Source organism: Watersipora subatra, chromosome 1 (assembly GCF_963576615.1).
Source record: "Watersipora subatra chromosome 1, tzWatSuba1.1, whole genome shotgun sequence".
NCBI classification, from domain to species: Eukaryota; Metazoa; Bryozoa; class Gymnolaemata; order Cheilostomatida; family Watersiporidae; genus Watersipora; species Watersipora subatra.
This window is the reverse complement of record NC_088708.1, coordinates 65,270,370-65,288,821: the sequence shown is the minus strand read 5'-3', so window position 1 is coordinate 65,288,821 and position 18,452 is coordinate 65,270,370. Positions and strand designations below refer to the sequence as shown.

Below are 18,452 nucleotides of genomic sequence, written 5' to 3'. Positions count from 1 at the left end.
CTACTACTACTACTACTACTGCTACTACTATACTACTAATACTACTACTACTACTACTACTACTACTACTACTGCTACTACTATACTACTAATACTACTACTACTACTACTACTACTAATATTAATAATAAAAATAATGTACCTATGTAATAAGTATACTTCATAATATATTATTTGTCTAGATTTAATTTCTATTATACTAATTAATGGTAGCTAGTATTCAGGTATGTGACTGCACAATTGTTTCTATGTATATAGAGTTGTCTTCAACTTAGAGCATTTGCTTTGGGTGGGCCTGCTTTCTCACATTAACTGAGCTGCAGATAAAATATGTAGCTCTGGCAGTCTGCTCCTATAACTCTTTGCAACACGGAAATATTTTAATGTCACGGAACATGGCTTTATTGTAGTAGAGACTATTCACCAAACACTTTTAAGCAATCAGTTGTCTATAAACCTTTGATTTTGTCATGATCTTGCTTGAAACTCCTGATGAAAAAAATAATATAGGTGGTAATTAAAGGGTTTATAAAAGACAAGCTAAATGCTGGGCGTTGCCCGGGTATTAAAAGTTTTTGCACATAAAATTTATTTCTATTTAATACATAACAACAGTTACCATTCTAACTTTTAAACTTCACATCATGAGAAAAATGTTTTGAGCAGGTCAAATAAATTAAGAAACCAAATAACTGACATGATCCAGATTATTACATGAAGAGAAGAGAATGTGTGTATATATAGTTCCTTTGAATTTTATTATAAAATGAAATTACACTAGCCGAGGAGTGTACGGCTGTCTGCTCTGCCCCACTGAGTGAGCGCGCTCCTTTATATACAACTAGCTTTGCTACCCGTCGTTGCCCGGGTAATAGAAAAATCTTTGGACAGAAAATTGATTTGTATTTAATTCATAACAACATTTGCCATTTTACCTTTCAAACTACTGTACATGGCATGAGAAAAGTGTTTTGTTTTTATAAACAATGACAAGTAGTGAGAGTTACTTGCTATTAGCCTGCATGCTATTAGCCAGTGCGTTAAATAATGTGAGCCAACAGCTTCTCATTATGCGATTAGGCGTTATGCGATTACCTGCCGTCGTACGCAAAGCTGTTAGGTATTTGCTCTCATATAACGACTTATATTGGCAAGCTAGCAATTCAGTTTCTGTAGTCTAGTGGGTAGGGCCTCCAACTGGTGAACGGCAGAGTCCGAGATCAAATCTTCTTCAGTACAGAATCTTTATTCCGAGATTTAAAGATCTATAACCGGAATGCGTACCAACATACGGATATATACTTTTAGAAATATGTATATATAGATAGATATATTCACCTGTTCCGGCTAATGGAACCGAGTAATAACATTACTAATAAACAGAATTGCATATCCGTTGGCATGGTTATAATACAGCGATAAACAGAGTCATGATAGCGATACAGTACATGGACAAATTAATAATGGTATAATAAAAAGAAAACACATCATGCAAGATATAACATATAGAAAATATTTACACGAATTATGGAGTCATGTTGTAGCGTCCAGCACATTATTTCCACTTGAGATAATACAATTGCCGCATGAAAAGATTTGACCTTGGTTGCGATTTAGCAATTGAGCCTTAGGAAAAATGGGAAACACAAATTCACGAAAACACAAAAATGCATCGTGTTCCATAGAGCTGATAGAGTTTCAATTAATATGTCATTTAATAAAAGGGTGTCGACCTTCTATAGTAAGAGCTGTGAATTGTGAAAGCCTTTGCAGACTCGTGGTTAGGCAATTGAATTACCAACCTGTGGTTGCTAGATTTTAATTCCAAGATTTTAATAGCTATAGCAGGACATACCAAACTACACACATACACAAAAACTTTAAGATTTATATAATTATATAAATTGCTTTGAGTGGGGCTCGAACTCATGGCATTTAGCTCAGTAGACTGGCAGTCTGTTACCTGCATTAATAAACTGCCTTCTGGCTTACTATAGGGCTATCAGGAAACCCAATTTTATGCCTGGGATTTTTTTCATAAATTTTAGTAAAGCCTACTTTATTATTATTATATATGTGTGTGCAAGCATGTGAGCATGCGTGTGTGCGTGCTTGTGTGTGTTTATATGTGTTTATATATGTGACTGCGTGCGTGTGTGCTTGTGTGTGTTTATATGTGTTTATATTATATATGTGTGTGTGCGCGTGCGTGTGTGCGTGCGCGTGTGCGTGCGCGTGGGTGCTTGTGTGTGCGCGCGTGCGTACTTGTGTGTGTGCCCGTGTGCATGCTTGTGCGTGTGCATGTGCATGCATGTGGGCGTGCGTGTGAGTGTGCGTGTGTGTGCTTGTGTGTGTTCACCCGTGTGTGTGTGTGTGTGTGTGTGTGTGTGTGCGTGTGTGTGTGTGTTTATATGTGTTTATATTATATATGTGTGCGCGTGCGTGTGTGTGTTTATATGTGTTTATATTATATATGTCTGCGCGTGCGTGTGTGTGTGCGCGTGCGTGTGCGCGTGGGTGCTTGTGTGTGCGTGTGTGCTTGTGTGTGTTTATATGTGTTTATATATATGTGCGTGCGTGTGAGTGCTTGTGTGTGTTTATATGTGTTTATACAGTCAAACATGGATAACTCGAACTTCACGGGACCGAGCAAAAGTGTTCGAATTATCAGAGCGTTCAAGTTATCAGAGTACTGTCACAAGTCCATGTATTTACTTATTTATTAGTAGATACATGTACATATACAAACTATAATATAAATCAAAAGCACAAATGGCTTGTTTCAAATTAAATGCTTCTAATGTAAAGTTTAAAACGTTTTTATCAAAAAGTATAGAGATTTTTCTATCACTTGAGATTGGTTTGTTGTTTGAGGTGATGTTATTGCCAGGACGTTTTTTTTTAGATTGACATTGGCAAAACTTGATCGTTGTTGAAATGCTCAAAAGAAAATACATCTTTTTCTTTTGAGCGTTTTACCCACGATCAATTTTGGCGATTTTTCTTGAAGTGCAAAGATTACCTTTCATGCAAAGATTACCTTACTTTACATGGGATTCGTTAAGAGCAACACTCCGAGGCAGTTCAATTAAAAGTTTTACGAGGTTTTACGGTACATTGTATATCACTCACGCTTTTTGAATGGATACTTATTGAATGTACACACGTATTCTGTGTTTAGGTCAAACGATGAATAGTTTTTTTAGCTAAGACAACGTATACGTTTAATTACAACAATTTTTAAGACGTTTTAAACATTCAACATTCCGACGTTGATTCAACACGGAATCAACGTCGGAAAACTATTCATCACGGGCTAGCCGGGTCACGTACTCAAAGATTTTCGCCACGCACATACAAAACAAAAACAACATGCTGTTTTCGTTTTGTATGAGCGTGGCGAAAATCCTTGCGCGCGTGACCCGGCTAGCCCGTGCTATTCATCGTATAGCAGCATAAATCAAATTTAACCAAACCTTTAGAAAAGTCGTTGACAAAAATATTTTGCGATGTTGGTAATAATGACGCTTATGAATTATGAAAATATGAAGTTTACCTCTATGGCTTTGAATAAAGTGATTTTCTAAAGCGATAACAACCATTTCGGTAGCCGTTGGGCAAAAAAAACAGTTCGAATTAACAGTGTTGAGTTCGAGTTATCTATAGCAATTTATCATTACGTGGGAACGGACCAAAGAAACCGTTTGAATTAACCATGTGTTCGAGCTATCCGTGGGCGAGTTATCCATGTTTGACTGTATATGTGTGTGTGTGTGTGTGTGTGTGTGTGTGTGTGTGTGTGTGCATGCGCGTGTGCTAGTGTGTGTTTATATGTGTTTATATATATATGTGTGTGTGTATGTGCGTGTGCGTGTGCGTGTGCATGTGCGTGTGCGTGTGCGTGTGCGTGTACGTGTGTGCTTGTGTGTGTTTGTCTGCATAAACTCTATGTGTCTACATATTCAGTTCATTTCATCAAAACTTTTCACCCATATTGTTTTGAAATAGATTGCAGATTCACTGCATTTGGTTACCGAACCTGTACCAATAAAAACAAGATTTGAAGGTCAATCATTACTTAGAGTTTTGGTACTCCATACAGCAAAAAAAACCATAATTTTCCCAACAAATAAGAAAAATAGACAAATAACGGTAGTACATAAAAGTACTTACATATGCTGGTGCATCATGGTACCTGCAGTTAACGATATCAGAAAATTAGTAAAATATACAGATATTCTTTTAAGGTTAGTTCACGCTACAACTACAACAGCTTCTCACCACATGAAAACTTTATCCAATAATTTAAAGCTTTCTTAAATAAAACTATTCATGAGTAAGCTTGAGATAACTCCTAATATATTAGAAGAAGTAGGATCAGATAATTTCTAATACGCATATAGCTCCAATCCTTTTGCCTGGTTGCTAAAATATTTAATATCAAAACTCTATCTAGTTTTTATAAGCCATCCTTTAAAATATTTACCTGCAGACTAACTGACTGGAAACTAGGATTAAGTCTGGAGATGTTGGCAGATGTCTGTCATTGTCAATAAGGTAGCTTGTAGGTAGGTGCTTAAGGGGCCGATTTTCAGAAACTCCATAGAGTTATGAAGCAAAATATTTTTTAGCTATGTGGTTGGAGACATAGGGCATGTGCGTGTAAAGTCGAAAAAACGTTGATCATAAAATGTGGAAATACGGTTATGTGGACTAACAGACAGACACCCAGTGACAAAGTGAGATTTATTAATATGAATTATTATGCAAAACCAAAAGGTAATTGATTACATAAAATTATGAAATTTTAAACTCGTAACCTTGCTTAAAATTGTCACAGAATGCACTAAAAAAATAACATAGGGGTAATTAAATTGCTTCATAAAATACCGCTTTGAACAGGACTTGAAATTATGACATTCAGCTTCATAGTCAAACACTGTATTGCCAGCACCAATCGACTGCCTTCCAGCCTACTGCAGTACTAACAGTAAGCGGGCTGGTGACACCCAGGTTTTCTTAAAATTAAAGTCTGATAGTTTGCAGGTAGCTGTCTAAAAACTGGTTCTCAGAAACCAGAAGTTTTGAGACAAAAATATTTTTAGTGAGCTGGTGGATAACAAAACAAAATGCAATTTAATGTAATAAGATACAATGCAGACTATAAAACTTTTAAAATAAATTTCGTGCAAAAAGTACAGCAATAACAATTTAGGTACAAAGTTAAAACAATATTTGCAAAGATATTATTCTATAAAATTTTTGCAATTTGCGCTTCCTGGCAATGAGTTGCTCTGTATGTGAGCTCACCATGTTGTGATGAGCTACCTTAAAGTCTTGTACAGAAACGCATGAGTAACCATGTGATGATTTATGTAGTGGCGACTCAAGAAACCGTGTAAAGCTGTAAACCCAGCGGTATTTTTATAATTGTCATAATACACGCTGGAAGCTTCTCTCACCAGTTCTCTGCAAGGTATAACGTGCATGAAGGATTAGCTAAGACCAAGGAATTAGTGGTAAGTTGTGAGTTATAAGAGAGTGCCTTATAGGAAATTAACTTTTGGAACTTTAACTCTAGGTCGGTTGTCAGTGATATATTATATAACTTGGTTGAACGATGTTATATACGCTGAACAAAGAAACTAAGAAAACAGTTCAATTGTAGTTAGTAGTTACAAAAGTATGGTTTTAGTTTACTAAAACCGACATTTTCACAGCAACTTTAATATACATTTGCTTGGAAAAGCACAAAACTTGGTAAAAAAACAAAGACGATGGATGAAAGAGAACACATAAATAGAGAGCATGATGAAATGAGAGATAAATTAATACTCCCTCTTACACTACTGGCGTTTTTCATGTAACACATGCAACAAATTAAGTGTAAACGTTGATGAAACTTGAAGACTTTACATAATATATCACTGGTTGTACTTGTTGTCTGTGACCCAGAGAAGAGTTGTTCAAGTTTTAAGATTAACAAACTGATTATTGTTGCCAAGGTGACTGATCTTTGATGATAATATCGACAATCGAAGAAATGAACATATAAATACATGCTCAGGAGGTGAGCAGATTATAAGATTTAAATGAATATAGCAAGTCACTTTGGTGAAGATGGCTGTGATCATTGCACACACATGCAAAGACATGAAGGTCTCCTGCTAATATATACTTATTAGATATGTGTATAAACTCATACATGGCTTGTTGAATGTTGAGTGTAATGTTTACATTTTATGTAACAAGCTCACTTGCAATGACATATATAAATCTTTCTCAAGGCTCATACACCTACATAAGAAAACCTTTGGGTACTGCCTAGTTGAGAATTTGTCAGAGAGTGTTTAGATGAGTTGGAAAGAGCTAGAATGTCCACAGTCAAAGACATACAGTGAATAACCGTAAACAGTTAAATGTAACATCATAAATACAATACTTTCATTATTACTGATAGTCTCTATTTTTTACCGATATCAACTATCTTACCAGTGTTGAGTTCTTTGCCAGAAGAGTCTTTGGCTTAGAGTATCCCACTGGAAATTGCAGACCTGCCATTTCTTTGTTACATGAAGAAATTTTATATCAACCTTGCCGACAACCGTTTACCCTGATTTTTCCCATTTTAAAAGGTTTTCTGCTTTTCTTTCTGCTTCTCTTTCTGCTGCCTTTAGCTGTCCTCTTCTGATATACTTCGCACAAAACAAACTTATCAAACTATTATTAGGTATGCGCAGCCAAGTCAGAATATATTGCTCTATAAGCTGAAACTAAATATGACTTCTTGTTACTCCTTTTACAGAAATCAGGAGTGAGTGATACCTTCCCTAATCCAAAAATGATTGGACAACAGACTATAATCAGTTTTCTCCTCGTCACATACACAGGTTGAAAAGCAATCACTGTTTGTTATGTAGCTGACTCATTATTGGGAGGGAATCATGAAATGATTAATAGAGTCATCAATCATGACTCAGCTTATTTGAGCTACTCTAACATACCACCATCAGTCACTACTGACAGGCCATCGAAATTTAGAATTGTAATGCCAAATCTATTTGTAAAAACTGCACTATTCTTATAAATGCAAATCATTGATGTCATATCGATTGCACTAAAAATGTTTTTAGCATCTTTTTTATCCATATATTTATTTATCTATTATTTATCTATCGTTTTGGTTACTTGTAGATAATAACCTCAAAGTCTAGTAGTTTAACTATTGCAAGCTGCTGTCTTGGCTTAGTGGTTCATCAAGTTTAACAAACAAACTGTACTTTTATTAATTCTTTTTTTGTGTATTTCTTCTTATCACAAATTGCATAATGCAATGTTGAGCTGTACCTTTCAGCTTCACTAACGTTGGAGTACTAGCTGCAACGCTAACTTAAATCATTACTAACTTAGTACTCACCAATTCTGGAAGTGACCTCCACCCTTCCACAAAAATTCCTTTAGTTTTATTCGATGGCGGATGATGCAGCTGTAATGGTCTGTAGAGACGTAGTTTTAACACACAAGCTGCAGTGTTATCCTGTTGTGTTTGTCTTATATGTTGTGTTTGTCTTCATCCTTCGACCTACTATAGTGCGATGCTCAATTCCAACTACTCTAGCCTTTCTTCATGCACAGCCAGGGCCAGCATTGAAGTGATCAGAGATGCTGCTTGCTGTTAGTTTAACACTCTTTGTTCTTATTTTAGTTTCAAATTGACTTGGCAAGAAGCCAGAAATAACCAAATGTTTAGACCTAGTACATTAAATACATGTAATTCATAAATACAAACCTGAAATTGCTGTAGCAGCTGTATCCTGAACTACAGTGTTTCACAGAGCTCCACTCATCTCAAAAGACTCTCTTTTGAGGAACTTCTACTAAAAGCTTAAAAATATATTTTTCTCATTTTAAACAGCATCCAACATTAGAATGGGTAGCACAAGCTCTATTAGAAAAAGAGGTTTCAAAGATTCGATATTTTTAGCAATTACTTGAAGGCGGTTGTTATATTTTAGCATCCTTACAATGCGACTGGACCACCCACACTGGTTACAAACTCATGCCATATGTCCAGACAGGAAAACCTAACACCAAGACTACTTCGAGTGAACAGGCATGTAGGGATCGATGTCTGCAAACCAATCGGTTTATTTGTATAGCGTACAATTACCAGACGGGTGCCTCAGACAATTGTGAGCTGCTAACAGAGGGTGCTGACACTGGGACAGCGATAGAGAGTGCTGATTGGAGCTACTCTCTCAGACCTCTATGTGCCGGTGAGTGTTTGCTTACTATTTTTGTGATTGGTCACTCAAGTGACATTAAAAACATGTAAAGCTCGCGTATGTGCTAAATAAGTATGATCTGAGCATATCATTAATCTAATCAATGAATCACCCTGCAAAAATTTTGTTATTGATGAATCTAAAGCTCTGCTAAACATTGATGGAGCTTTTAATAACAATACCTCCAGGTTGCAGATTATTTGTCTTTTATGGTTAAAACCAGAAACAACACTGCAAACAATGGAAAAACTACAAAAAAGGACATTTAATTTTATTCCACAATAATTTCTGTTGCTTATAAATAGCCGTGCTGCTTGATATCAAAAACACTAAGTTGTCATTTTATAAATTTTGTTAGAGGACTAACATGAAAGGTGGAACTTATCATCAATGAAAATACCAGTTGAGATAATCTTGCTTAAAGCATGTCAAGTGTATCATAAAAAGGATTGTATATTATGATCAATTATTATAATTATTTATGATAAATTAGCTACTACAGAAATATAGCAATGAGAAGTGGTTGAAAGAATTAGTAAAATTAGCTGTGCAACAAAAATAGAAAACAAGCCTGAGGCATATCATTATATAACGATTACTGAGAATGAATAAATCTGTATGTCAAACAGAACTTGCTTAAAGTGTGCTATTGATATGTGCCATCAAAGGTTTCGTAAGTTAGTGGCATGGTCTGAACTCTGATAGTTTTCTAACCTCTTTAATTCTTTTAAAACATATAAAACTGTTTATACCTCTCTGATATAAAGGGCTTTTCCCATTACAAGGATGATAAGGTGTAAGTTGGCTGAGGTAGTGGTCACCAGGGCGGTCTTTTTTGATTTTCTCCATTTTCGAACTGTACGGTCTAACTACATGTACTGCATCCCAACAACAGTGTATATCTGATCTGCGTAACTAAGAGTTCAGTTGATTCCTTTTTCCAATTCACAGGAATATGGCAGCCATGGGACATAGTCATTGGAAAAAAGCCTGTCGACTCATTTCAAACCAGCCGTGTTAATCTCAGAGGCTGTATGGCTGATTGCATGGAAAATGTAGCACCCTTTGGTACTGATTACTGCAAGTCTGTCGCTAAATCTCAATATGAAGGAACGTGCGCCCTGGCTAAAACAAGATTGGATGATCCTGAGGCTAGCCTAGCAGATGCTGAATACCTGTATGTAAACAGACCAACCTGGTACCTAGGTAGGTTATAGTTGTACATTATCTATAGAATGAGCTTAATGGCTGATTGTGAACAGGGAATGTTACACAAGTTTTAGTATATAGCCCTTACAACAGGTGATGACCTAATGAGCAGTGGTTTTGCAAAAACAGTAAGCCTATAGGGGGGGGGGGTTCTTGTTTAGGGTTGACGTTCATTGTATATACATGTATATTGTATCTTAGCCCATGTACATCTGGAGCTATCGACTGAGACAAGTTGTTTAACAAAACAAAAGGTTTATAAGAGTGAACACAAGTCTACACACAGCTCAGTATTCAGCATCATTGCAAGTCGTTATCTTTTTCTTGCAAAGTTTAGAGTATGAAACTTCATTAAAGATTAAGGCTGATGTAAATGAATAGTTATCTACTCATGCTCATAAAGATAAACGTTTGTCAAGGCGCTGCATTTCATTTGAGTTTTAAAAAGACAACGGTGAAGTCAAAATATGGCTGATGAAAAAATAAATCGATGTGATTGGTCAAAAAATAGAGTTTCATCACTTTATGCACAATGGCTTTACAAAGTTAATCAACGAGATATTACATGACACAATTGCAATGTGCCTGTAAGACATGGTGTTTGTGGAAGAAGAGGGTAGAAAGGGTAGAAGTGAGAAAGGATTGGGGCGCTTAAACCAAATTAACTAGCAGAACTTCAATGTTTTTAGTAAAAAGCAGCCTAGTAATAGGGCGTTGGTACGAGATAGCTCATACAAATCACCTATTAGTTTTGAAAGAAAAACCATTAAATACATTTTTAATGGCAGAGGCTACGTTATAACCAGCTGTTGCTAGCTAGATAGTCAGGGAAATAATAAGGTTGCCAAGACTTTGGTATGCATACTTTGATCAAATTATTTTGGAACTAATTTATTGAAACTCTACTCGTGATGCCGTTTGGCATGCCTAATATAAAGCTTGTAAATCTTTGTTGTATATAAATGATTGTGTAGTAGTCTGCTTGTTCTCTCTCTCTCTCTCTCTCTCTCTCTCTCTCTCTCTCTCTCTCTCTCGAAAAGTCATGACTATATACGTTGCAGACAATTCTCCTGGTTCTACCAACACATCTATTGATTACGTTGGAAGCAGTGACTCCAAAGACCTCCACTTTCTTCCAAGTTACAGAATTCCTATAGAGGGGCATGTAGTAGCTTGGCAGTATTTTATTGGTCGAAACATTAGTGCTTGCACAACATTTGCCTCGGTGTGGAGAAAGGAAGACGGCAGTTATAACCTGGTGACAAAAACCAAGCTATCCCCAGTAAGTCCTGAAACTGGTGGTCTCAGGTTTCAGTATGAGGCCGAATCGGAGGGAGTTGTGCAGGCTGGCGACTTCCTCGGTGTTTACGTCAAAGATGAGGAGTGTGAAGGAAATCTGTTATCTCTCAGATTAGATAGCTCTGAGGATCCACTTTCTTTTGTTCAACCAGATTCCTTGCAGCAAAACCAGTTGTCTATTCCAGTGGAAGAGGTTGAGGCGGATGAGATGAGAACGGCTGTAAGCATTAGAGCATACATAGCAGGTAGATATTATTTTTACTTGCGAACAGATGCTATTACCACTATTTAAATTTACGTAATTGTATACTCAAGCCGCATATAATTAATCACTAGCAACTACTTTAAGAAAATTTATTTATCACAAAAGATCTTAAATGTATTTACCGCACTGCTACTACATTTGAGTATATGCTTACGTCTCTAAAGTACTTTTTATATTCTTTGAGCTATTTTGGAAAGACATTTTGATACTTTCATCGAAATTTGATAGTTGCTTACGTCAGAAAGCACTTTTAAAAAGCTTTGTGTAGCCGGTAACTGTTAACCCTTTCTATGACTAATGTAGGCTTCCTCAAGCTCGAAGAATTAAGGGTTATTCATGGCTTAGCGCCAAAGAAACAGATCAACGTCACCTGGAAGCCAGCCAGCTACTCGGATATGCAGTATCCGACAGGAGTTGGTTATGTAAAGATTTCTTGCTCGTTAGACAGAAGCTTCTTTGAGCTGGTGGACTGTCAACCAGCATCAATACCATTAGAAAGCTTGTCAGCCCTGCTTACTCTGCCTGACGAAACTGTGCCATATTATGCAAGGCTCTACATCATAAGGAACTATCATGGTAGAGAGATTGAACAGAGAACTGATTCAGAGCAGTACTACTACGTCAACAACCACAACGCTTTCTGTTCAGGTTTGAAACATCTGATTGTGCAAAAACCTATAAGAAGATAGTCTAGATTTAGAAGATTAGGGGTATAATCTCTAATTACATTATTGAACTCTTAAATAGGTCAATGTTGGTAACAAAAGCTGATTTTAAATAAATCACAAACCAATAAAGTTGATTGCCGTGGTACTAACTACTTCTCTAATACTTTAGGCCCGTATAAGAAGTTAAAATGTAAAATTATTATATATAAAAACTCTGTAAAATTTAGCAAGCTGTTGGCTCTTTGTTTTTTTGAAGTTACGGTCGTGTTATAAAAGGAAAAAAAAACCTGCGCCAATTTATGTAAACAAAACTATTTTGGGAACACTTTTTTTTCATCCTACTGACAAGCTAATAATATTATTGCCACTACGCTCAGCTCACTGCTGAAATACATCGGAATTATTTAGAAAGTCCATTCTAGAAAGTTAAACTTGTTGCGACAGTTTTTTGGTTTAAATTATGTTTTTAATGGTTAACTATATAAAATGTTTCTTTTAACAGATGATAGTGAAGCTAGTTGATGTTACAAAAAACACAAAATGAATGACATGCAAACTTTGAGTAAAATATTTTAACATTGACACAGACTGTTAAAAGCGCATATTATATTTTTAGGCTCTAAGATAGAAGATACTATAATGAAAAATATTGCAAACATGCAGGCACGTGAATAAAAAGTCTTTAAAACGGCCTACACAGACCCTGCATAATCCATATCATGATTAAAGAGATAATCTTAGTTTATTGATAATCTGTGGCTGAAGAAGCTCAACAGGGTTGAGAATGAAATTGATTAAAGTTTTAAAGGAAGATGATAAGGCTGATGACATGCTTGAGCAGTTGTTACTGCACTAGCGAACTAACAAGAGTTTTAAGTCTACTTTTAACAGTTGTGTGACAGAAACATCGGAACTGTGACTGGAAGCAGCACTTGCAAGGACTGACCACTTATTATTACAATAATCCTAATAAAATATAGCTAGTTAAATATAGCTCAAGATCTTTATTATTAAATACTGTGTCAATTTGAATTTGTGGTGCAACTGTCTAGAGATTCTCTTTTCATCACCTACAATAACTGCATAGGAGTTATTCCTAACACTGTGCTAATCACCGCGTCTTAGAAGAAAAGTTAATCAGCTTACTACAGTTCCTATATGTCAGAGAGAACTAGCTAGAAAAATTATTTATTTACGCTGTGTGCAAAACCTCCTTGTTTGTAGAAAGGGGGTTGATCAACAATGAAGAGGTTGGTGTGGAAAGAAGTTCCCAGCTGGAATCAGACACATACAACAATATACGTATTTCTATACCTTCTCTTGTAAGTATAATACCTGAAAAAACCGAAATTACTTCTGTACAAAAAGACAACACGTACTGCTGATGTATCTCCTGAGTTAGTAGCATAATATAACATATCATACCGTACACTTACTTAGTTTACTAATAAATGCCAATGTATAAAGTCTCTACAGAATATTGCCTAAGTTAGAAGATTTATAGCCGAATATTGAGTAGTTATCATCAACTACTACTGATCTTAGGCTCACCTTACAGTGACTAATCATTGTTCTTATTTACACCTACTTACTTCAAGTTGACCTTCTCTAACTCAGCCATTTAGCTCATCATAAACGATCTGTTTCACAGTCATACAGTTTTCACACAAATCATACAAAAAGGACTAATAAGGTGTTTTTATAAAATTTGCTAGTGAGTGGTAGCCAAGCAAATCTACATACAAGTTTGGCTAATAGAAAAGCAGAAAAGCTATGAAACAGACACTGTGCATATAATATACGGATAGCCTGAAGTGAAAAGAAGTGTAACAGATGGATGTATGGTTATGGAAAGCTGTTTGTCTTGTTGATCTAATTAAAAACCAAATCATAAATATCTGTTACGGTATTTGAAAAATATCTTATGTTAACTATTAAACATTTTGAAACCATAGAGTTATCTACACCAAATTGGCAGAAGACAATTGCTGTATTCTACTCAGTTCTAAATGATTTTAAACACTTAATTAGTTCCGATGATGCAGTATATTTAGGGCTGGTTGTTACTGAATGTTATGAAATTTACAACTAAAGAATCGTTGAAATTGATTCTGGGGTCACAACAACCTATTAAAGAATTGACACAGAAGTACAGCGATAATTTTGTTTATATGTTCCTCAATACAATAGGCGGCAAAAGCAGTGGTAACAATGAGTAGAAATATAAGTTCATGGCTATTTTATGTTGCAGAAAGACGATGCATGCGTAGAGAGTGTGAGCATAGCCTACGGTTCTCAAGTCTTACGAGGAATAAATAAATCATCTACATTTGAAATTACAATTGACAATTCAAAAGACGTTCAAGTACTGGTTTCTCTACAGCTCATAGATGGCCAGACAGTTCTAATTTGGAGCAAACAGTTTCCTGCAGCAGCTGGTAAGTTTCTAACAATGAAGATTGGTTTCCTTAAGATGCAGAATAAAAATGACAACTCCCAATCACACTGCAAGACTCCAGTTAGGTTGGTAGTTTGACAGAAGGCTTCAATAGCTTAGGCAAGTATCTTATGTAAAAGCTTGAATTGTCTTCTCTATAATAATGCACAGCAACTCAACTGACTCCTTACTTGCCAAATCAATATTAGAGAATAACTTGTAGTGAAAGCTTATAAAGAATATACATGTATTTGTATATAAATACTGAATACCACACAACCATTATACAGAAAAAGCACAAACTGCTTCTGCTTTTATCTTGCGGATGTCCCTCTCTATAAAGGCTCTGGATAGTTTGGCTACGCCCTTCAGCCGGTGTCGAGTCGGTTGCAATCTGACCCATATGCAAGCTGGCTCAGCTTCTGGTTGCGTCGCCTACCTGAAGCCGGCTGAGCAATCAGTTGACTCACTCTAACCGCAATAAGTCATTTTGAAGCCATGGCTAGAGGGTGGGAAAAAGATAATACCAGCCAAGCATACTACTATCTGCTCTAATTATTCCCATTCCATTATTTTAGATCTTTCGCGGCACACCAGACTTCCAGGTTACTAGTCTGGTGTGCAACTTTCATAAACTAATCCAGATATAAACTGATTGCCTGCCTGCTTCTGGGTTTGAATGATTCCTTACGTTGATTTTCTGTTATTGTAAGTACAGTATCTAACTCTAAATCGTCTCTTCCTTTTCAGCCATTAGCAAAAAAGAAGACAGGGGGGCACTAGCAGATATTCTGATAGCTGTCATAGCAGTTCTTACTGCTCTCTTCCTCTTGTCTTTTATAGCAACCTGCTTATACTATAGACGAGCCCTAGCAAGGTAAGACTATGATTGACTCGTAACCCAGTCAGACTGTTTAACACTTCTGCTAGATATGGTGCTGATATAAAAATAGTTCAACAAAGATTACACCCATGGTGCAAGAACTGTATACAAAGGGCCTAACTGTACAAATGTAGTTGAGATAATCTTCCTGTAATATTTGGATTCATTCTCCCTTGTTACATCACCTTTGCTCTTATTAATAATTATTGTAGTCCAAATTAGACAAGACTGTGCTTTGTTTAGTCTAATAGATTGTGTATATCTATTATATTTTTCATTTTACTAAAGCGTGTTATATTTTTAGCAGTATATTATCTAGGACTTGCAAAATCGATCAAAAGATTAAAATACTATGCAAGGGCGTGTCCTCTCTTGTGTTCCAATTAGTATTTTATTAGAATTTTATCTCACTAAGCTCACTAAAGTACACAGTATGGTTAAATACACGTCGCTAATGCAGGTGCCATCTGCTGCACGTAGGACAATCTGGTAATATGGCCATAGCCTCGGGTGATTGTCTGGTAATGAACAGGGGGAATGGCTATAGTATATGGTGCCTCATAGAGCATCCATCTTGAAGGCAGGATAGCCAATCTACTGTAGCTATAGCATTTGATAAATGAAATAGCAATCTTGACAATAGCACCTGATTGCTACTTGAACCAGAAATGAGAGTATTGAACAGGCGCATCATAGTGTGTGGTGGGAATCTAGCAATTATGAATATGATAGTCAGGTCATAGTTTTTAATGGGTATCAGCTTTAGTAAGCCTCTGGTTTTCCAATTCAAGGACTACCCTAAAAGAATCACTATGCTGTTTCTGTAAAATTAGTGTGTAGCAAAGAGTAAAAAACACTACAAAATGCATATACATGAAAAATAGGAAGCTATAATACGTAAGAGAAAAAGTAATTAAAGGTACTGTAGATGCAAATAAAGGTATGTCTGTAAAGTAACTAATTGAAATATTTTTATCTTGTTTTTATTATTTTACAGGGTGAAAGCTGAGAATCACCCACTACCAGAACTACCAGAACCACCATCTGACAGGTCTCAGCAGCCAATTGGTAAGTAGATACAAACATCGCTTGGCTAGCGTTATAACTCAGTTCTAATGTAGATGTCATGTCTCTTTTTCACAACATTCTGCTCTACTTGTAACAGCTATGACATGGTCGATGACTAGCCATGCTTTGAAGGCTTACTGACAGCATTGTGGAATTAAATCTATTTATAGTAATTCAATTAAAATATGACATTTTGTACCTATGATTTCGATATTTGAAAACAAAAACTAGTTCTGCAGATCAAAACGCTAGTGATGCAAGCTCTAAGCTGTGACATAAGAAATTCATTTTGTTTGCAAAATATAAATATTTTATTGCTGACGATTAGACAATAGGTCAAAACGAAAGACAAAAGCGCATCTATTGGCTGCAGTTTCGATACAATTACCCCATCTAGTTGCTAGGATGCATATTTTGATTACCAAACATTCCATATAATTCTAACACAAAGTCAAAGCAAATTCCATAGATGCCGAGTGAGTTAATGACAAATGTGTTCGCGTCTTGATTTACCGTTCAGTTGGTACTTATAGAACTAAACTAATTGGTTTGTCCATACATCTTGCAGAGTGTGCTAGCAAAAAATTGAAAATTGGTCTATTTACTTTAACAGCTTAAAAATGTTGATAAAACCTGGTATTTTGTCAAAATTGCATGAAAATATTATAACAACCTCAATCTATAATGCTATCTGTTGCTGTTAATGCAATAAAAACTTGTAATGTAAATTAACCTTTAATGCTATCAGAGTATTAAGCATCTGCTCTCAATTTAATGAAATGATATTTAACATGAAAAACAGATGCTATCTATTTTCTACAATCTTGTAGAAAGCTTCCATCATGAACGCTGTATTTTTATCAGAGTTATATACCAGTCAATATTAATACTAACTCGTGGTGTTTATTAGTTCAAAGTCAAGAGCCAGTGAGCTATTTAGAAATTGTTTCTGCTAATGCTGACAACCACGTATATGAAAAGCCGCTGAACTCCCATAGAAAGTCTGGGACACTTCCTCAGCCACCAGCTATCACCGAGCAACCTGAGGACAGTGTCTACTTGTCAACAGATGACTATCACCTGTATGCTTAATTTGCTGCCTTGTTGTGTCAGTTGCTGACAGCTTTTTATATTTTGTTTTTAGTTGAAAGTGACACCATATAACAAATCAGAACCGTATCAAGTTATATAGCATTTACTTTTATTTTTATGATCTTGTTTGCTTTTCAGTTTAACTACAAATAGAAGTTTATTTGTTCAAGTTTTATTTGAACTTTTATAAATTGGGCTGCTACATAAAACTCTTTCTGTAGCCCCAGATCCTAAATGACTGAGTTTATGCAATTAAATTTTTGAATAGGCTCCTTTATAACAAAATACTTGCTATAAGAATACTGAGTTACTGAGTTTACTTCACACAAACATGTATATTGCTATAGCGAAGTAAAAATAAGTTACAATGCCTCAGACAGAGCAACTGATATGCGCGAAGAAATGAGCCTAACGCAAGAAGTAAAAGAATAAAATTAAAGGTTGACTTGCAACAAAATTCACATTATAGTTATTTGTAGGTATTCGTTTTTGAGCTTTTAAGAGCTTGTAATCACATTTCCACATATTTTGTACCTACAAAACAACAGAATAAGACATGGTGAATCATTTGTTAACAAATAACCATAATGTGAATTTTGTTGCAGGTCAAACTTTAAGTATCATTAATAAGTGAAAAATAGAACTGTATCATTTGAATCTTCTGTTTAATTCCAATTTAAAACTAAAGATCAAAACTAATAAGATAGTACATTTATATAAATGCTATCAGTTAATTAGCATGACCAGCTATGTAAAGCATGTTACAAAAAACTGCTAGTTCCTAAAATTTCAAAGTGAATGGTATAAACTAACTCCTAAACAATGTTAGCTTTAAAGTTCATGTTTTGATTGTTCTACTCTTCAAACTTTGCTGATCGTTAGAAATCTTTTGAAAGCGAATTTAAGCGCTGCAACAAAAGGATAATAAAGATGCTTCAAATACTTTCTATGCTTTCTATATAGCTTGTATTTTAATTTAACTATTTTAGAGAGTTCCTTGCTTTGATCGATTATTATAATTTGTGTCTAAAGTCATGTGCCAATATTTGATATAATTCTAACAATGATTTTAGAAAAGAAATGTCTGCTGTTATAAAGCGATTCTAGTCGGTAGTGACAGATGTAGTATCAACTGTTAGCATAACACTAGTTTTCAGTGAATATTCCTCAGGGTTGTAAAGAAATCTTGAAGGTTGACTTGCAACTAAATTTACATTACAGTTATTTGGTATCAAAAGATTCATCA

The 18,452-nt window shown here is 35.5% G+C and overlaps 1 protein-coding gene across 1 annotated transcript; it reads left to right on the top strand.

Annotated features, from left to right (window-relative positions):
• The first annotated feature begins 5,433 nt into the window (after nt 1-5,433).
• Nucleotides 5,434-17,381, top strand: LOC137405078 (uncharacterized). The gene is made up of 12 exons (XM_068091306.1): nt 5,434-5,519; nt 6,288-6,407; nt 6,806-6,890; nt 8,016-8,276; nt 9,237-9,491; nt 10,556-11,038; nt 11,362-11,706; nt 12,951-13,048; nt 13,978-14,164; nt 14,914-15,040; nt 16,044-16,114; nt 17,025-17,381. The coding sequence occupies exons 3-12, from the start codon at nt 6,842-6,844 to the stop codon at nt 17,204-17,206; spliced, it is 2,058 nt and encodes a 685-aa protein (XP_067947407.1). The 5' UTR covers nt 5,434-5,519; nt 6,288-6,407; nt 6,806-6,841; the 3' UTR covers nt 17,207-17,381.
• Nucleotides 17,382-18,452: the final 1,071 nt, after the last annotated feature.